The following is a 21,255-nucleotide window of genomic DNA, read 5'->3' as shown; positions in this document are numbered from 1 at the left end:
TTGTTTTTTGTCTCTCTGTTTCCTGGCTGTGGATGGACTATAACCAGCTACTTCAGGCTTGACTGTTTTGAGTTCCCAACAATGGAGGACTGTTTATTTGCATTGTGAACACAAATAAACCTTTTCTTTTGTACTTTAAGTTGCTTTTGTCATTTCATCACAATCAGGAAAAGAAACTGTAACACTCTCCTAGCAATGAAGATGCTGTTGATTAGCTGAATCTCAGAGTAAGCTGCTGTAGTCAGTGTGGTGCTGTGTGTCCAAGGGAAGGGGAGGACCAATGTAAATGGGAGAGTAACTTCTTATAGAAACATCAATCTTCACTCTTTATTAAAAAGTTTTTTCCACTTTTTTAAAACTTTATTTTTGTATATAAGTGTTTTGCTTGCATGTATGTGTAAATGTACATATACCGTGTATGTGCTTGGTGCCCACAGGTGGTCTGCAGAGGCCAGCTGACTCCCAAGACCTGGAGTTCCAGATGCTTTTAAAGTGCCATGTGTTGCTAGGAAGTGAACCCTGGTCCTTTGGAAGAGCAGCCAGTCATCTTAACCACTCAGCCATTTCTTCAGCCTGAAACCTTAAATTTTTCATGTTATGAATTATATTCTTTTGATTTGTTTTTCGACGACACAGGGTTTCTCTGTGTAGCCCTGTGTGTCCTGGTACTCTCTCTGTAGTTCAGGCTATCCTTGAACTCAGAAATCCTCATGCCGCTGTCTCCCAAGTGCTAAGGTAGGCCTGAACTCTGTAAGAAGCCTGATAATGATGGTCTTTTACTCTTCCCCTGGCCTCACCTCCTGCAGGCTAGGATATAGTGATGAGTCTCCACACCTGGCTTCGTGTAGTGCTGGGGATTTAACCCTGGGCTTGCAGCTGCTAGGCCAACATTGCAACAACTGAGCTGCATTCCCATCTTGGCTACTTGAACTTTTAAGATAATTGTAGCTACTATCATTTCCTTTCCTGGGTGAGAATAGTAGTGGATCTGATTTATTCTCTTTATTCTTGCAGCTGTACTACCAAGTCCTAAATTTTGGAATGATTGTCTCCTCGGCACTAATGATCTGGAAGGGGCTGATGGTGATAACCGGAAGTGAGAGTCCAATTGTAGTGGTGCTCAGGTAACACGATTCCTTTTCAGAACACAGAATTGCATGGGATTACTTGGTAGAAAAGTAGAGGTATTAAATAAATAGTTGTGTACCAGTACCTTAGAAACTGTTACCTAGGAGAGAGCCTGAAAGGAGATCAGTTGCTACTCAGTTGTGAGAACTATCATGGGAAGTGTTTCCATTCCCCAAGGACCCGTATTCTTTTCTTTAAAAACAATTGTGTTTAATTACATGTGTGTATGCGTTGCGTTGGTGTGTTTGAGTGCGAATGTAAGTACCCATGGAGTCCAGAAGACAAACAGGTGGTTATGCACTGCCCAACATGCATATGAAACTCAGGTCCTTTGTAAGAGCAGTGTGTGTCCTCAGCTCCTGAGCTGATTCTCCAGTCACCACTCCCAACCCTAGTACCCTATAGGTTGGTGTGTGCTGGATGTGGTGGCTCATGCCTATAGTCTCAGCACTTGGCAATCAGAGTCAGAAGTTCAAGGCCAGTCTCACGAGAACCCGAAAGACTTTCATTTGGACTTCATTTTTGGCTCATCCTTTAAGAGAGTGTACTTTATTCAGTGTCCTTTGTTTTCCTCAGATTCCTGTCTTTAGCATTCCTGTGTTTGGTATATCAGGCCTAGAACTTAGCACACAGCCCAGAGTTCTCCTGTGTCGTGTTCTCAGTGCTGGAAGCATCTCTAAATAATTTCATATTTTCTGTTGACCTTTAAATATCATTTCTATACTAGACTTCAGGAATTTTGAGGGTAATAATCTAGTCTTTTAGATGATATTGCTTAATTTTTTCCCTACCTTGTTTCCATTCCTATCTTTGTACTGATAAATCTTACAGATTTTAAAACCTAATTTAGCAACTAATTTTTGGGACATTACTATGTGGTTATTTTAATTGAGTTCTGTCTTATTTGGGGATTCATTTTGTAACCTTCCGGGAGTGAGTACAGTATAAATATGAAGGAAATAGAATCAATTGTCCCCTTATCTAGAGTTGAGATACTTTCTTCTTCAGAACTTTATTGAGGTATGACTGATATACAAAAAGCAGTAGTTTTTAAGGTACAGAACTTGGTATGTCTTTGGTAAGCAAGCATATACCTTCAAATGCACCACAATTACCACCATAAGTATGCCTGTCTCTTTCGCAGGGCTCTTCATTCTCCATTGCTTTTTATGCTAAGAATATTAGAATTTTACCTTCATATTCTCTCTCTCTCTCTTTCATAGTCTTGCCCATGTTGGCATTGAGTTCATGGTCCTCTGCCTCAGACTTCTAAGTGCTGAGATTATAGGTGTACATGAACCATATAAACTATTGTTTTTTTTAAATCAAGTCCTCTAGTGTAATTCCCCATTTATTCCAGCAGTCTCAGTCAGCTCCTGATAACTGTCCTTCAATCCTCTGCTAGGGAGGACTAAGTCTGAAATAGCCCCAGAAGAAATCTCCCAAAGGAGCTCCATGACCCTGCACTTCCTCCCAGTGGTGTGGTGGCTTCCTTTAGTGCTGGAAGGCAGCACAGATTGAAGGTCTCTACTTCAAGATTGGGACCTTAGGACCAGATTAAATAAGGTAATACTCTGGACAGATGTTTCCAGTGTTGAAGGTAGAACCTAGGGACCTCCTGTGTGCTAAGCAAATGCTCTACTGCTGACTAATCCTCACCAAAATGAGGTCAGTACTTTTGGTTTTTGAGAGAATGGCTCAGTATTTGAGGCAGGGTCTTGCTGTGTATCTCTGGCTAACCTGGAACTCACTATGCGGACCATGTTGGCCTTGAAGGTGGATTGATCTTCAATCTTCCTGCCTATGTACCATCATCCCTGGCTAGGATTTTTTTAATTTTTTAATTTTTTTACTGTTGTTTTAAACAGCTGTATAAATGCAGTGAAATCCAGCTGGGTATATGGGGCATGCATTTATCCCAGCATTCAGGAGACAGAGAATCTCTGCAAGTTTGAAGCCAATCTGCTCTAAATATTAAGTGCCACTCCCTATTTCAGCAGTGGGGTCAGGGGAGGTTTTGCTTATAACATGAAATCTCAGTTAATATAATAAGTCACTGGAGAGTATTTTTTTTTCTTATTCCCAGAATTCACCAGCTGTATCAAAGCCCAGAAGATAAACTCTGGGTTGGCAAGACTTCTCTTAGGGATATGTTATCACAAGCAGACATTAAGTCCTTGATGTTAAATACCTCCAACTGAAGAGAATGAACCCTGAAGTAACCAAGAAGAAGATCTCTTGGTGCTCACTGGGCTAGCTCCCAGTAGCTTCTGGCTGTGTCATGTCTTCTTCCCTCTGTTGGCATGGCTCATCAGTGAAAGCTCTTGGCCACAGAATCAGGAGTTTGCTTTCTCTGCAGTGTTCCTCCTTTCAGGCTATTTTTTTCTTTAGACCAGGTCCTGCTACTTAGCTCAGGCAAGGCACAAACTCACAGCTTTCCTGCTTCTGCTGCTTTTTTATTTATTTATTTATTTTTATTTTTTTAATTTTTTAAGATTTATTTATTTTATGTGTATGAGTATACTGTAGCTGTACAGATGGCCAGGAGCCATCATGTGTGTGGCTGTTGGGAATTGAACTCAGGACCTCTGCTGGCCCCACTTTCTCTGGCTCACTCACTCCGGCGTAATACACTGTAGCTGTCTTCAGATGCACCAGAAGAGGGTATCATATCTCATTACTGGTGGTTGTAAGCCACCATGTGGTTGCTGGGATCCGAACTCAGGACCTTTGGAAGAACAGTCAGTGCTCTTACCCGCTGAGCCATCTCACCAGCCCTATTTCTATTTTTTTTAATTCTTTTGTTTTGTTTTGTTTTGTCTTTTGTTTTGCTTTGCTTTTTTTTTTTTTTAAAGATTTATTTATTACTATAAATGAGTACACAGAAGAGGGCGTCAGATTTCATTACAGGTGGCTGTGAGCCACCATGTGGTTGCTGGGATTTGAACTCATGACCTTCAGAAGAGCAGTTGGTGCTCTTACCCACTGAGCCATCTCACCAGCCCTGCTTTGTTTTTTCAAGACAGGGTTTCTTTACACAGTTCTGTCTGTCCTGAAACTTACTATGTAGACCAGGCTGGCCTCAAACCCACAGAGATCCCTCTGCCTCTGCCTCCCAAGTGCTGGCATTAAAGGTATACACCACCACACCTGGCTTCCCCCATCTGCCCTTAGACAGGGTCTCGTGTAGTTCAAGCTGCGTTGAGATCTGTATGTACTCAAGATGGCATTGAACTTTTGATTCTTCTGCCTCTCTCAAGTGCATCTTGGCAGCACACCTAGTATGTGGTGCTTTGTGCTTGATAGGCAGGCACCCTGTCCAATAAATCTGAGTTCCAGGCCCAACATATAAGCTTTTTATTACGTTTTATTTATTTGCGTATGTGTATAGTTGCACACGTGCCAAGATGCAAATGTAGAGGTCAGAGGATAATTTGTGGGAGTCAGTTCTTTACACCTGTGAAAACTCAGGTCCTCAGACCTGGTGGAAGATCCATTTCTCCAGTGTTGTGATGAGTATTTGGCTGCACTGCTTTGTGCTCTTGGTGAGTCTCAGGCGTGCACCGGCCCAGGAGCTATCTTGGATCCTTGAATGTAAAACACACACACACACACACACACGGCCCAGGAGTTATCTTGGATCTTTGAATGTAAAACATACATACACACACATGCACATGCGCACACACGCACACATACTCCCAGTAATTTTAAAATGCCTTGGCTACTTCAGAGGCAGAGTATTTTAGGGTACTCCTAAACCTTCCCCTGCTACTCCAGGCCTAATTGGGGAGTAGCCAGTAGCCATTTACCGGAAAACTCACAGGGCCAGTTGGACTTGTCTACCGCTACTACTGCATTCCCTTCCTCTTCCCCTAGTCCCCGAGATTCTCCCTTTGTCCTACCCTTGTAACTCTAAATGTCCCAACTCGTGCCCAGCCATTGGCCACTGGCATTTATTGATAGATCAAAAAGTAATTGGGACAAGAACCTTCTGTGTCTGGACACGCATATTCAAAGCCTTAGCACCAATCTCCAACACCCCAGTGTATGCAGTGTTTAATGCGTCAGTTAAAAACTAAGAGTGTAGCCGAATGTAGTGGCTTCAACCTGTCATTCAAGTACTCAGAAGGCTGAAGCTGGAGGATCTCTGAGTTTGATGCCAACCTGGGCTACATAGTTCCAGCCACTCTAATGATAAGATAGTACTGACAAACTACTTCTGGCCTCTGAGAGCACCAGGTATCATCACATGGTGCACACATATACATTCATGCATGGTAAGCATCCATACCATTTTTAAATTAAAAAAAAAATATGTGTGTGTCAGTTTATACCTTTGGTCTGGAACTCAGGAGGTAGAGGCAGAAATGAAAAAAAAGTTCAAGATCACCCTCTGCTACTCATCTATCAAAGCCAGCCAGGAGATACTTGAAACCTGTCTCATTTTTAAAAGGGAGAGGGAAGTGTTTGTCAAAATAAAAGTGTAAATAAAAATTTAATAATTTATTTAATGTTTAAACAAATAGTTTTCCTCAGTCTTTTGGTTTTGTTGGTTTTGGTTTTTGGTTTTTCAAGACAGGGCTTCTCTGTATAGCCCTGGCTGTCCTGGAACTCACTCTGTAGACCAGGCTGGCCTTGAACTCAGAAATCCGCCTGCCTCTGCCTCCCAAGTGCTGGAATTAAAGGTATGTACCACCACTGCCCGGTTCACTACAGACTTTTTTTTTTTAAAGATTTATTTATTATTATAAATAAGTACACTGTAGCTGTCTTCAGACGCACCAGAGGAGGGCGTCAGATCTCATTCCGGGTGGTTGTGAGCCACCATGTGGTTGTTGGGATTTGAACTTAGGACCTTTATAAGAGTAGTTGGTGTTCATACCTGCTGAGCCATCTCTCCAGCCCCACTACAGACTTTTTAATATTTAAAATTTCTTTTGCATTACTATATTTCCTTTTTAAATTTTTGTTATCTTTAAATGTCACTGTTTTATGCATAAAGTTATGTTGCCTGCACATATGTCTGTATTGCTCGTGTATGTAGTGCCTATGAAAGTCAGAAGAGGGCATGAGATCCTCTGGAATTAGAGAGGTTGTAAGCTGCTGTGTGGGTGCTAGGAATTGAACCCAGGTCCTCTAGAAGGGCAGCTTAGGACTGCCAAGCCATTGTTCATGGCTTATTTTGCACAGGGATGTTTTTATATGAGGCATGCAAGCATATTTCCTCCTGTGTGTCCCTACCCTCTCACATACGTTATATATCTTACTTTATTCATTTTGATTTGGGGGTCTTGGGATGTAGTTCAGGCTAACATTGAACTCAGTCTCCCAGGGGCAGGCATTATGGACATTCACACCATTTCTGGCTACTTTCATGTGTTTTAAACTAGTATTTACATGGGAATTCCAAAAGCACTTGTTTTTATTTCTTATTTTGCTCCACTGGACAGCTTCACCTGACTACTGACCAGGCACTTGATTCTCTGATAAAAATAAAATTCAGCTCCATTTTGACCCCCTACCCCATCCCCTGTTTCTGTGACTGTCACATCTGCTCAATTGCTTGTGACACAAACTAGGGGTCATTCTTGATTCTGCTGTGTCTAATTGGCCACCAGTTGTTTTCCTCTCTCTTCTCCTTTATTGGTGTTCTATTTCAGGCCTTGTCATTTCCTGCCTGACTGTCATAGTGACCTTTGAAAGAAATGCTCTTCTAATAAGAAAAAGTTAATATATTCCCATAATGTGAAATGCTAGAAACAGGAAAATCTAGATTGACCCTGTCTTTGTAACTTTGAGATAAAATCATTGCTAATGTTGTAGCCTTTCTTCGAGTATAATTTTACATATAATTGAGATAATTATGTAAGTACATTTTCTTTTTTTTTCTCCATATCATTCACACACACACACACACACACACACACGTAATGTACATACACGCATACACAGTGTGTATGTGTATCTCTTTGAAAAATTTTTTTTGTTTTTTTGTTTAGCCCGGCAGTGTGGTGCATGCCTTTAATCGAAGCACTTGGGAGGCAGAGGCAGGTGGATTTCTGAATTCGAGGCCAGCCTGGTCTACAGAGTAAAAAGAATTTTTTTTTTTTTTTTAAGTTTTTGGAAGTACTAGATATCCAGCTGAAGGCATTGTCCACTGAGCTATAGCCTCATCCTGACAATTCTAAATAACAGGGTTTTTTATTTATTTAATTTTGAGACAGGATCACTATGTGGATGGGCTTAAACTTGCTATGTAGATGAGGATTGCCTTGAACTCACTGAGATCTGCCTGCCTGTAATAAAAGCTTTAAGTATAACCGTATAGTAGCTTAGCATGGTGGTACAAGACTGTAATCCCTGCAGGAGGATTGCTGTGAGCTCAAGTTCAACAAAACAATAAGCAAACAGACCAACATTCCTGTAATCCCAGCACTTGGGAGGCAAGAAGAATGCTGTGAGTTTCTGTCAGCATGGACTACCTTGTCCAGGCTAGCCTTCCTACAGGGTGATGTCTGGACTCAAAAACAAGATACAGAAAACAAAACCAACCAAACGTTTCAAAAAGGAAAATTCATAAATAATAACAAATACAAACACAAACAGTCTTTCTTAGAGCTATCCAATTTTGTTTTATGGTGGAATTTCTGGGGATCCAGTGATGTCTGCCTCCCATTCCCAGGTATTCAGATGTGAATGGATTTGTAAAATGTGTGACCTAAGCATGAGGATTCTATTTAAATTGCTTAGGTTATTCCACTGGACAGGAGAGTTTGGGAACCACTGCTGTTCCCATATATATCTTCAAACAGTAGTGTCTGCAACTGGATGATATCGGTCTTTGAGTTTTGGGTCCTGCTGATATGTTTACTTTTTGGGGGGTGGAGTGGGGGGGTTTCAAGACAGGGTTTCTCTGCGTAGCCCTGGCTGTCCTGGAACTCGCTCTGTAGACCAGGCTGGCCTCGAACTCAGAAATCTGCCTGCCTCTGTCTTCCAAGCGCTGGGATTAAAGGCGTGCACCCCCACTGCCCAGTGATATGTTTACTTTTTGCTAATGTTCTTACCATTGAAAACTTGGGTTTGAATTCCTGATGATACAAATCTCTTAGGACCTTTTCAGAACTGGGTGTGAGGCGGAGCAGGTGAGAGGGAAGAGATGCTCTTATGAGATGCTCTCATGATTTTCTCCACTTCTTCCTAGTTTCTGAAATCCTTAGACAGAAATCTCTATTGTCTCTTCTACTTCTCTTTTTAGAACAAATGCCTTGATAACACAGTGTTACCTCTGTGCTATTCTGTGACTCAGTGAGTTGTGTCCTCTATAATCAGCTGAACTCAGAAGGTCAGCATGGCCCGTATCTTCAGAAATGGCAGACGATGATCCTGTTCTCATTTGAATATTTGAATATGTTTACTATTTTCAGATGGAGCCAGAATAAGGGCAGTGTTTTTTAAAGTTCATTCTTTTATATTGTTTGTCATTTGAAATTTTAAAAGGTTAAAGAATTAGTAGCACTGCCCTTTTCAAGACTTAAGCATCTTTGATTATAATGCTTAAAATGGAACTAGTTAGTGAAGACTAGTCACTAAAAAAATTCCTTTACTAGTTGAGGGAAATCAAGCTGGGTGTGATGGTGCATACATGTAATCTCAGGACTGGAGGCTGAGGTAAGAAAATCTTCACAGGTTTGAGGGCACCCTGATGTGTATACTGTGAGAGTAACTGTGTCCCCAAAATGAATGAATGAATGAATGAATGAATGAATGAGCATGAATTATGACAACCATTTTGTGGACAGAGCTTTCTACAGCACTGTGGTTGTTAAAATGTTGAGTACATCGGCATCTGTTGCTTTGTTGAATTTCTAATTTTGAAATAGATGTAATGTGCCTTTCTGTATCTTTTTCCCCTCCCAGTGGCAGCATGGAGCCTGCGTTTCACAGAGGGGATCTCCTTTTCCTCACGAACCGAGTTGAAGATCCTATACGTGTTGGGGAAATTGTTGTTTTCAGGATAGAAGGAAGAGAAATTCCTATAGTGCATCGAGTTCTGAAGATCCATGAAAAGTACATGCCAGCTTTTCATCTATGTCTTTGTAAATTTTTGTTTTAGAGTTTGAAGTGTTTAATTTTGATACATAAAAATTGTTGAAAGGGAGGCTGGGAGATGGCTGAGCAGTTAACGGTGCTTACTCTTGCAGAGAACGCAGGTTTGGTTCCTAGCACCTACATAATGGCTTTCAACCATCTGTAACTTCAGTTGCAGGTGATCTTGATGCATACTTCTGACCTCTGGGGGGACCTGGCATGTTTTGGCACACATACATGTAGGCAAAATGCTCATATACATAAGACTTTTTTAAAAAGATAAAGAGGGCTGTAGATGTAACTCAACTGGTCGAGTCAAGCCCTGGATCAGCACCCCAATAGAGAAGGCCACAACCTAGGCCTTGGGTACATGTGTCATCCTAGCACTTGGGAGACAGAAGCAGACAAGGTCAGGGTCGTTGTTAGCTTACATAGCAAGTTGAAGGCTAGCCTGTGCTAATGAGTCTCTTCTCTAATAATAAAACATTGTAGAGAGTAAGGAATCTTTGATCTTTGCTTCCTATCTAGTTTAATGAATGTCTGAAAGTTTGGTGAACATTTGGAAAATTCTGGATAGGATTTATCTATTTCTCTGAATATTTTTCCAGAGGTTTTTCTTGTTCTTTTCTCATTCTTTATCAGTCTGTGTATGTCTCTCAAAAATCATATTGTAAAGATTAATCCTAAATAGAATTCCCTGCTATAATGGAATATAAGTAACCTTAATGAATAAAGAAACCTTAAAATGAGAACAAAAGCTATAAAGCAATATAGTGATAATAAATTTTGAACTTCTTTTGGAATACTGGAGTTAAATTGGGCCATACCCAAATATATTGACTTTTCAAAGTTCAGTAAAGAGGGCTGGCCAGATATGACCTGAGATCTGTCCCCAGAACCCATAGTAGGGGAGAAGCAAATCTCAAAAATTGTCTTCTAACCTCCACATATGCACCATGGCAATATACATAACACAGCATAATAGTAAATAAATTTAAAGTTTAAAATTCTTTCAAGAAACTGGTGAGATGGCTTAGTGGGTAAAGGCATTTATTACCAAGCCTTATGACCTGAATTCAGTCCCCAATCATGCACATGGTAGAGACCTGACTCTTAAAAGTTGTCTTTGAACTCCCCGTGTGTACCTGGTGTATGCAATAGTAAACAAATACTCCTGACCTTCCTGCTTTTGCATCATGAGTTTTGGGATTTTTGGGTATGTGCCAGTATGCCAAGCCCAAGATAACTTTCTAAAATCTAAATTGTTTTTCTAACTTGAATCTTACATTTTAGAAGCAGAAAGGACATATTCCTTTCACCTCAGAGTGAGAACAGTGAGCAAAAAGTTCAACTTCCCAGGGTCTCGTTTTCTTAAGGTAGTATAAAAACTTCAGAAAGATGAATCATGAACTCTTTAAGTGGGTGTTCCCCGTCCAGCTGTGCACTCCCATTTTTTCTAGTCTGTACCGTTTGTACTTAAAGAAACTTCCACAAGAGAAGGAGAGAAAGAAATGGACAAATAGAGGTGGTATACTGGGAACCTAAAAGGCTCTCTTGCATTAAGTCCTCAATTACTACTGGCTTGGCATCTTGTAGTTTTTCTCCATTTAATAAGTACTCATCTGGGGTGGTTTGTACCTTAATCCCAGCACCAGAGAGGTGAAGTCAAGAGGATGGTATGTTCTGGGCCATCCAGAGAGGAGAGTGAGGGAAGGCCACTTGTACCCCAACACTCAGGATCAGAATTTTTGGTGAACTTACTTTTGCCTCCTGGGTGTTGGGATTCCATGCAGACACCACCACACCTGGCTGGAGCATATTTTGACAGGTGTATTGAGGGTGGTCACCAGGGAACAGTATGTGTTCTGCATTAAGTCGTTGAGGGAGATGTATACTTTTTCAAGAAACAACAGTGATCTCTCCTGATTACAGCTCCGCAGGGGAAAGCAGAGTATTTGCTGGTAAGTAGGTCTTTGTGACTAGCCCAGTCAGTAGCACCCCTTCCCTTCAGGCCGCTTCTCTTCTGTTGGACTTCCCTTCAGCCTCTGAGGGGCCAGTGTCTTTCTGGTTGAACTGTCCCTTCTCCCTGATGCTCCTGGCATCTTTAACCCCCGAGGCTGTCTCAGACACTCTTTCGCTTATGAATTGTCAGCTTCTGGTTACTTTTCTCTGTATATATTTGCATTTTTAAAACTGGAACCTCATTTTCAATGTGGCATTTGCACTTAACTGTCTTTGGTGTTTGCAACACCTCCAATTTTCACCTGAATTCTAGCATATTAGGAGTCAGTTTCCTGAGTGGATATTAGTCAGTAGGAACCTGAAGCTCATTTTCTTTTTTATAGACTGTGATTGTTAAAGACACTTGGATTAATTTTAGTCTGGTCTTTATTAACTGTAAATTTTGCTTTGTTTTCAGTTACATTTTAAACTCACTAGAAGCGGGGCTGAAGAGATGACTCGGTGATTAAGAGCACTTGTTCCCTTCCCTTACCCAGGAGGCAGCTCACATGTGCCTCCAGGTCCAGGGGCCCCAATGCCCTCTTCTGCCCTCTGCAGGCTCCAGGCACATGCAGGGTACATATACATGTATGCAGTCAAAGCACTAATATATATAAAGTAAATCTAAAAGCAATTTTAAAAATTACTAGAGGTCTTACCCTTTTTTGGTTTTTCGAGACAGGGTTTCTCTGTGTAGCTCTGGCTGTCCTGGAACTCACTCTGTAGACCAGGCTGGCCTCGAACTCAGAAATCCACCTGCCTCTGCCTCTGCCTTTGCCTCTGCCTCCCAAGTGCTGGGATTAAAGGCATGTGCCACCACTGCCCAGCTTACCCATTGTCTAATAGCATTAAATTCCTTGACTTTTTTTTTTTTTTTCTGAGATAGGGCCTCTTTGTAGCCCAGGCTGTCTTTCAACTCCATGTGACCAGAGAACTTCATTTTCCTGCCTTTACCTTTCAAGGATTGGGATTATAGGCATGTGCTGCCATGCTCCATTGAATTAGGCTGGGATCAGAGCCAAGGCCTAGTATAAGCTAGGCAAGCACTCATCACACTACATCAGCAGCCCCAAAGCAGTCATTTCTTGATTAGGCAAGATAGTTTGTGGTTTTGCTTTCTTTTGTTTAGTTTTGTTTTTGAGTTGGGTTCTCTATGCAGCCTTGGCTATCCTGAAACTTGCTATGTAGATCAGGCTGGCCTTGAATTCACCTCCCTCAGTCTCCTCAGTGTTAGGATTAAAAGCATGTGCCATGACACCTTGCCCAAGATAGTATTCTAATAAATGTTACCATACCTGAAAAATTAAGGCTTTTTTCCCACTTGAGACAGTGTTCCTTTGTGTAATAGCCCTGGTTGTCCTGGACTCATTTTGTAGACCAGGCTGGTCTTGAGCTCACAGTGATCTGCCTGCCTCTGCCTCCCTAGTGCCGGGTTTAAAGGTATGCACCACCACACCTGGTTTTTCTTTTTTTAAATTTGTTTTTCTCTTAGCTACATGTTTGTTACAGAAAGACTAAGACAGTGTAACACTACAGTATACTATAGGCAGCCACTATTTATTCCTGATCTGTGTTACTTTAGCTCTTATATTTTATATTTAAAGGTTTTCTAGCATGTGCAGTGGGGTCTAACAAGTACCATGTACCTGTCATCCACCATGTACCTGGCATGTGGCCATTCTGCATTCTCTTCTTTTCCTCCTTTCTTGTATTATTTTAAGCCAGACCCTCAGTATCATAGCATATCACACTAGTATTTCTATAAAATAGCCACTCAGCTTTTATAAACTAAAACTCTTAATTACTGTGGGGAATAAATATATACTATAATAAATATAATTAAATATAATAGAAGTAATAACTAAGTATATGAACAATTCATTAAGATTATTAACTTTCTAGTTGTTCAACTTGCCAGTTTCTTGTTTGTTTGAACTTAGGTCAAATAAGGTCCTCAGCTGCAGTGGTTAATGTGGCTTTATGGACACTTGGAATGTTATTTTAGTTACCTTTATTGTTTTAAATTACATTTCTTTGTTTGGGAGTCGCTACTGGTGCATATGGAGATCAGAGAACAACTTGAGGAAATTGGTTCTTTCCTTGTACTGTGTGGTTTCTGGCCACCACACTCAGGTTGTCAGCCTTGATGAGCCATCTCACTGTAAAGGCTGCACCTTACAGACTCCATCTCGAGGTTCCTTTCCCAACATTCTTTGTCTCAGGTAGAAATTTTCATGTTACTTAAAGGAACTGTGCTGTTCAGTGGTGTCTTATTGTCTTTCCTGGACAGTTACTTCCTGAGGGATAATTTAGTGTGTTCTTCTATTTTTATGTTAGAAAATTGGTTGTGTATGTTCTAATATAAATTGAGATTTATTTTATATGCTAGTTGATCTTCTCCTCATGGTGTAAAACTTGCATGGCCGTCTACTGTCACACTGTCTGTGGCAGTGTTGGTAACGCTGATGGAGTGCAGCCGGCTCCTTCACCGCTCACTTATCAGCTTTCTCTGTGAGAAGCAGTTCGGCTGTCAGCATTTTGTTAGCCAATAAAGAGTTGCTATTAGGCATGAGGAGTACCCAGTGCTTGGTAACAAGAGTTGGTTCTGTGCATTAAATGCCATGAGGGTGTTTGGTGACTTTGTTTCCTTACTTTAAGGCAAGATGGGCACATCAAGTTTTTAACCAAAGGAGATAATAATGCCGTTGATGACCGAGGCCTCTATAAACAAGGACAACACTGGCTGGAGAAGAAAGATGTTGTAGGGAGAGCAAGAGGGTGAGTACCCAGGGGAACATGGGCTTTTCATATTACTTTAAACATGATCTTACTGTGCATGACTGAGTGCATAACTGTTGGTCCTGGTTACACCAAGTCACCTTTTTGTCCTTTAAGAGATATAAATCTTAAAGTGCACTTAAATCTTAAGGCGTACTATTCTTGGGGGTAGTAATGGGGTACAATAAGAGAATCAAATGCTAGTACTGAGATGGTATAGTGGATATCACAATTAAATAAAAAAATATTGGCCAGGTGTGGTAGTACATACCTGTAATTCCAGCTCCTGGGATGTAAACCAAGAGGACCAAAGAGTTCAAAGCCAGACTCACTAAAGGCTGTGAGTTTAAGGCTAGCTAGGCTTCAGAGACCCTAGCTCTAAAACAAGAATCATATATTCAGTTCACCCAAGGAGCATTGATATCTGTACTTGGCTAGGCTATTAGGATCCAGAATAGCATTCTTACTGCTTCATGAAACAAGTTATTAGAAGCTTATTGAGACAATTTAAATTGTTCATCTGAATTAATTTTATTGTGTTAATATAGCCTGTATTGTTTTATTTCAGTCTTGAAGCTGATGAGATTAAATGAAATTTTTAAATTATATTAAGCCTGTTTATTTCAGATATTATCAGGAGAACAGATCAGTGGAGGACAGGAATTGTAAGTTACTGTTGTAAGGAAGTATGGAATTACTACTTTAATGTATTAATAGTATTAACAATAACTCACTTTTATTAGGGCTTGCTATTTCCAGACTTATTATATGTGCCTTATAAGTATTGCTTCATTTTAACCTCCAAGCAATTCTAAGATTCCCATTCTGCAGATGAGGAAACTCAGACAAGCCATGTTATGTATCTAAGATCATGCTGATGGTGGATTTAAGTGGCTGGAAGCTCCAGAGCCCACACTCTGAGCCATCGCAGCAGAATTGCTGGCATGGTGTCCTTCACGTGGGTGGGTGGGTGCTGGTTCTCTGTTTCGGTGCTTCATAGCATTCTTACTGATGTCAGAACGTCCCCTCCTTATTACATAAATCAAGTGTGTACTGTCACCTCACTGTGACACTGTGCTGTGCAGAACAGGTGGCTGTTTCTGAAAGAAAGTTTCTTCAATTGTAGTATGAGAAATGTAAAGGAATCCCAGATCAGAACAAGTAGACTGTGGTTAGCTCCGACATATAAAGCTTCCCCTGAAGTCACACACACACACACACACACACACACACACACACACACACTCACACAAATGCACATTTTAAAGTTTTTTGACAATTTTTTCTGTATGCTTCTTCTGTGTAAGAGTGTCCCTTTGTGTGCATTTGGTTCTTCTTTGTTTGTCACTGTGGCTGCCTAAGCTCCCCTGGATTGGGTAAAAAAAAAAAAGATATCTTATTTTCCAAGTTAGAGTACTCAGGCTTCCTCCCCAGGAACCTCTTTTTGAAGATTTTTTTTTTAAAGTCCTAAACTATATAAAATTTAAACTGAAATCTCAAATTTGACAGTATAAACCCTTTAGTGGCTTTTAATAAAAAATGTAGTAATCTGAATTAAGTACTGTTTCTATGAAACATAAACCACCTGGGACGTGGACAGCTGGCAGACAAGCTTCACTGCCCAACTCACTTTTCATCGACTCTCCTGTCACTGAGCTTGACACCTAATGTAATGAGCCACCTTGCTTTGTGGAAATTGTATTTATAAAACACTAAGCTGATATTACAGAGTCGAAATGTACCTTACTCTTTCAGGCAAGCCTGGACTATGGTGCAACTACCTTTCAATTAAAAAAAAAAAAAAGGTTTTTTTTCTGGATTACTCCACACCGACACCAATGGTTCTGAGCCAGATTATGTTTAAAAATGTTACTGAAACAGAATTCACATATAAGATTCTCTATTTTAAGGGGCATAGTTCACAGATTTTAGTATATCTACAAGATTGTGCAGCCATCACTACTATCTAATTCCAGATCATTTCTCTGCACACTCATTAGCAGGCGTGGCTCACGCCCTTCCTCCTGCAGCTGCTGACAGTGCTAACCTGTTGTGTAGCCATGGGTCCTGTGGGGTGTCTCGTGTAAACAGAATCACAGTTGTGGTCTTCTGTGTTTGGGTTCTTTCGCCTATCCTAATTTTCAAGGTTAATTCATCTTAGAGCATGCAATAAAATTTTTAGAAATGAAACTAATACTGTACCAACTAAAACTATTTAATAGAGATGACTTTGGAAAACCAGAAAGTTGGACCTGTTAGTCACAGAGAAGAGAGCAGTGTCAGCAAAAGATGAGAGACAGGCAGGAGAGTTGGTACAAATGCTGCAGTGAAAATGAGATAAAGAGGGGAGCGAGATAGTGATGCTGGAAGCATCCAGACAAAGCTGTCCCCACAGGAGAGGAAGTGAAGGGCATCAGGCAAAATGGCTGCCCCTAAAGTGTGCCACAGGCTTTGATGGTAGAGTGGAAATGCTGATTACCCTGATGTGTTTAGTGTACACTGTATACATGTATTAAAATATATTAAAATATCCCAGCTGGGCAGTGGTGGCGCATGCTGTTAATCCCAGCACTTGGGAGGCAGAGGCAGGTGGTTCTGAGTTTGAGGCCAGCCTGGTCTACAGAGTGAGTTCCAGGACAGCCAGGCCTACACAGAGAAACCCTGTCTCAAAAAACAAAACAAACAAACAAACAAAAATCCCATAAAAAGTGATATACCATAAAATGCATGTAAATTACATGTAAATAAAATACAAAGCTTGTGTCTACATGCAGTGGCATATGTGTAGTCGTAGCTGCCTGGGGCAGGGACAGGGTGCTCTCTTAAGGGCAAGCTGTTTGCAGCAGCAAAGTGAGACCCTATTTTGAAAATTAAAAATATGGGGCTGCATAGTTGGCTCAGTGGTTAAGAGCCCTTGTTCTTCCCAGAGTTCAGCAGTACTTTGTAGGTGTCTCTTTTCAGCTCTTGGAGAAGCCACATGTTGACACAGGTTTGCTGTGGTAAAACTGCTTGCTACCATGTACCTGAGCCACATACCTTGTATCAGACCTAAACATCTTTTTTTTTTTAAGATTTATTTATTTTTATGTATATGAGTACACTGTAGCTATACAGATGGCCTTGAGCCATCATGTGTGTGGCTGCTGGGAATTGAACTTAGGACCTCTGCCGGCCCCTCTCGCTCCTGCGTAATTCACTGTAGCTGTCTTCAGACGCACCAGAAGAGGGCGTCAGATCTCATTATGGGTGATTGTGAGCCACCATGTGGTTGCTGGGATCCGAACTCAGGACCTTCGGAAGAGCAATCAGTGCTCTTACCCGCTGAGCCATCTCACCAGCCCCAGACCTAAACATCTTGAACTTGAGTGTGCAAGAACATTGTTTAAGGTGCATGTTTCAGGGATTTGTTTAAACTCAGAAAATCCAGGGACACTAGAAAAGTGTATCTGGTAATTTTGTGTTTTCATGTAGCTCAAGCTGGCCTCAAGCTCTCTGTTGTAGCTGAGGATGACTCCTAGCTACACCTCTCAAATGTTGGAATTTAGGTGCACCCCACACTTGAATTATGTGGTGTTGGAGATCAAACCCAGGGCTTCATGCCTTTATGCTAGGCCAGCATTCTGCTGTCTGAGCTACAGAGAGTCCAGGAGATGGAGAGTAAGAAGAGTTGTTAACAGGACATGAAGGTTATGGGAGATCAAGATCGCTACTCAGAGAGCCAGAGGGGAGGCTGATACCATATAATTAGAACAACAAAGTTCTTAAAATTGTGACAGAGACCTGAACAGCAAATGTATGGAATGTGTTAAGATTTGTCACTGGGTGTTTTTGCTCAGTTTGAGGGGATGAAGAAAAAGAAAGCTAGTGGAAACACAGGGCTAGGGAGATGGCTCAGTGGTCAAAGTGCTTGCAACTCAAATATAAGTACCTGAGTTCAGGTCCCTAGATCCTCTGTAAAGGCTGGGTGGGCTTGGTCACCCATCTCTAACTCCAGTTTGAGAAAGAAATGAAAATTACAGAAACAGCAGTCTACAGCTAGGTGTAGAAACATTAAGTTTGTGGGTTATTATTGAAACAAAAGAGGAAGGATTTCAAGAACAAGCTGTAGTCATTAAAATCAAATACTGGGGCTGGAGAGATGGCTTACTGGCTAAGAGCACTGATTGCTCTTTCAGAGTACTTGGGTTCATTCTCAACTCCCATCTGTAACTCCATTTCCTGAGGATCCAATGCCCTCTGTGGGCATCAGGTATATGTACATACATACACACAGGCAAAACACTCACACACATAAATAAATAAATCTAAGAATTAAAAAATGCTGAAGAAATATATAGGATGATGGAGACTAAGACTGGTTTGCTGCATGTGGTGTTAAAATGGTTCTAGAGAAATTTCAGAGCTAGGCACAGTGACACGTATACTCATCCCAGCATTTAAGGAGACTATGGCAGGTGGAAGTAAGCTCAAGGTGAGCCTGGGCTACATTTCAGAACCCTATCTAATTAATACAGTTAGGATTAAGAGAGCCAAAGCTAGACTATGGTTAAATGAGTAGGTGATGGAGCCCTGAGCTCTGCTGTTCAGTGGCTACCTGACGTGAAGTACCTTGCAATATGCTGGGTGTGCCTATCTCTCCACAAAGACTGGCAGCTCCCTAAAGGCTACGAGGCCACACCCAGCCCCTAGCATTGGAGATACCAACTAGAGACCTAAGATCTCTGGTCTGGTACTGACTGCTTCTGCCACACACAAGCCATGCACCTTGGGTGTGTGATCCTGTTTCCTCATCTATAAAATGGTAATACTCCTAACTTCCTTGTAACAGGCTGTTGAAAGGAACAAATATAATGTATGCTAGTGGACTCTGTGAACTGAAAATCAGTACTCTGGACGGTACTGGTGATTAATGGTCAGTAAACATTAGCAGCTGCTTCATCTAGGATGTTTTTCTGTAATGATAAGTTGTTTACTTGTTTGTTCTAGGTTTGTTCCTTATATCGGAATTGTGACAATCCTCATGAATGACTATCCTAAATTTAAGGTGAGAGTATAACTGTATGTTTGATTAAAAGTGAACTGATCTTGGGTTGAGAGTATAGCTCAGTAGCACACATTCTTACATATGTGAGGCCCTGGATTCAGCCCACCTCCCCGCCACAGTGATCTTTTGTTTAACACTGGAAACTGTTAAAGCATGAAAGAACAATGTAGTTTACTAATTGATCCTGGTCACAATTGAGTTTATGACGGTGAAGACTTAAAAGGTGTTGGAAGCGTCCCTGACTTTTGTTCCTGTTTCGTTTTTTTAGTATGCAGTACTGTTTCTGCTCGGTTTGTTTGTGCTGGTCCATCGTGAGTAAGAAGTCAGCCTCGATGTTCCTAGAAAGATGCTGTGCTTGTTGTTACTGAATGTTGGAGTAGATCCTGATCTGTGATTGGCGGATATTCGGAGGACACACATATTGGCACTTCTTGGTAGCACTGGTTTGCATTACTTTGTGTTTCCACACCCAAAGCTGTGTGGGTGGGTGCATGTGCACCATGGAGTGCACACAAGGGGACTGTCAATCACAGGGTTTCATATGTTGTCATTGTCACTTTCACATTTTTGTACATCAGTGAATTTTTTATATTAAAAGGTTGAGCCAAAGCCCCCAGTGTTTGTATTTTGAAGCCAAGCTTCACTTTTAAAGTGCCTACAGAGTTCTGTAAATGAAAACACAGCTCTGCATGAGTTCAATCCTGTCGTTCCTCCTTCCAGTGGGAATGGCACATATTGAGGTGGTCATAAGTCTTAACTTTTCAAAATTTTAAATAAAAGACTTTGCACATTGAACCCCTTTCCCTGAATTCTGTTTGTTGGGAAAGCTCCTGAAATGTGCCTTTCTTGGCTGCTTATTAGTACCCATTATGGGTTTATAAAGGCTTTGATGTGGCTGGGCGTGGCAACACTTGCCTGTTACCCCAGCTTCTACAATATCTCAGCATCAGAAGCTGAGGATCAAGCATCCTAGGCCATCCTCAACTACGTTCTGAGTTCAAGACCAGCCTGGGCTAAAGGCTTTAGTATGAACAGTCCTTCAGCTGTGATAGTTGACCAAATATTAACATGGTTTTATTGTTTTTGCTTCTGTGAAGCTAAAGTAGCCATTGACGTTCATAGGAAATCTCTTAGTCACAATCAGTTCTTCACTAGGGGTGACTCAGATATGTATAATCCCAGATGGTGTGCCGGAGAGGTCCAGAAAACTCTCACCTGGCTGTAAAGACATCTAACCCTTTGTCTTCTAGAGACGCGCTCAGCTACTCCACGCTCTGTGTTAGCATTTGGATGAGGCAGCTGTACTTGCAGAAACCAGCACCCTACTCTCTTTAATTCTCATTTGCCTACACCCTTTCGTTTAAGTGGCTGGCTTTGCATTTTCTCTAATGCAGGCTTAAGGAGACAGCTTAAGTAGTGACTAAAAGCCCAATTGTGTTTTCTTTTCATTTGAAATCAAAACGTAGGGTAAACCAATATGCAGTAACACAAAATACTTCTAATTCTGCCTTTCTTGTTTAATGTGAAATCTCAAAGCAAGCATGTGGTCAGCTTCTGTTTATTCAGCTGAGGTGACAGCCTGTGCTATATTGTTAATGGAATGGAATAGACAAACTTCCAAAGCCTTCCCTATATAGAATACTGCTATCTGAGACCCATTAACTAGACCTTAGCCTTCAAAGTTTGCATATGGTGCTTACTACTGACACTAGCTCTTAACAGATGGCTTTCTCAACCTGTTAAACTTACTTCCCTTGATCCAAGGGTGCTCAAACTGCCTCTTCCGTGGCATGGCAGACTATTATTACTCTTATTTCTTCCTCGATAGTCACCCGTGAGAGATAGAGTTCGTACTCTTTCTGATCACTGCCCTAGCCCTTTTTTCTTCCTTTGCTAGAAGCTCCTATTCCAAAGGCTACATTTTTCTTAAAAAGTAGCCAGAGCACTTAAAACACTTGAATCATTCTATTAGCCAAAAGTAAAGAGATTACTTTGGGGAGAGTTATGTTCCAAAGTTTTATATTTTTGAAAGCTAAAACATAAGACAACACTAAGATTTGGGGAGCTAGAGAGACCTTGACTCAGTACTAAGAGTACTGGCTGTTCTTACAAAGGATTCATTCTGTCAGACCTGTGTCTCTTCTCAGCATCCTCACGGCTGTTCACAACCACCTGTATTTCCAGTTCCATGAGGAATCTGATGCCCTCTTCTG

General features: G+C 41.2%; 1 protein-coding gene across 2 annotated transcripts in view; it reads left to right on the top strand.

Annotated features, from left to right (window-relative positions):
* Positions 1 to 19,837, top strand: part of Sec11a (SEC11 homolog A, signal peptidase complex subunit) — a 29,127-nt gene extending 9,290 nt beyond the window's left edge. The window contains exons 2-6 of one of the 2 annotated variants that reach the window (XM_031387159.1): positions 1,015 to 1,124; positions 9,049 to 9,198; positions 13,879 to 13,998; positions 18,985 to 19,042; positions 19,311 to 19,837. In XM_031387159.1, coding sequence (XP_031243019.1) covers positions 1,015 to 1,124; positions 9,049 to 9,198; positions 13,879 to 13,998; positions 18,985 to 19,042; positions 19,311 to 19,361 — 489 coding nt within the window. In that variant the 3' untranslated portion in view covers positions 19,362 to 19,837. The remainder of the gene's footprint in view (positions 1 to 1,014; positions 1,125 to 9,048; positions 9,199 to 13,878; positions 13,999 to 18,984; positions 19,043 to 19,310) is intronic. The other variant, XM_031387160.1, reaches the window with a different exon arrangement.
* Positions 19,838 to 21,255: the final 1,418 nt, after the last annotated feature.

The sequence above is a fragment of the Mastomys coucha genome, unplaced genomic scaffold, assembly GCF_008632895.1.
Source record: "Mastomys coucha isolate ucsf_1 unplaced genomic scaffold, UCSF_Mcou_1 pScaffold21, whole genome shotgun sequence".
Taxonomy (NCBI): domain Eukaryota; kingdom Metazoa; phylum Chordata; class Mammalia; order Rodentia; family Muridae; genus Mastomys; species Mastomys coucha.
Note: the sequence above shows the minus strand (reverse complement) of the source record. Positions and strands in the feature narration are given on the sequence as shown.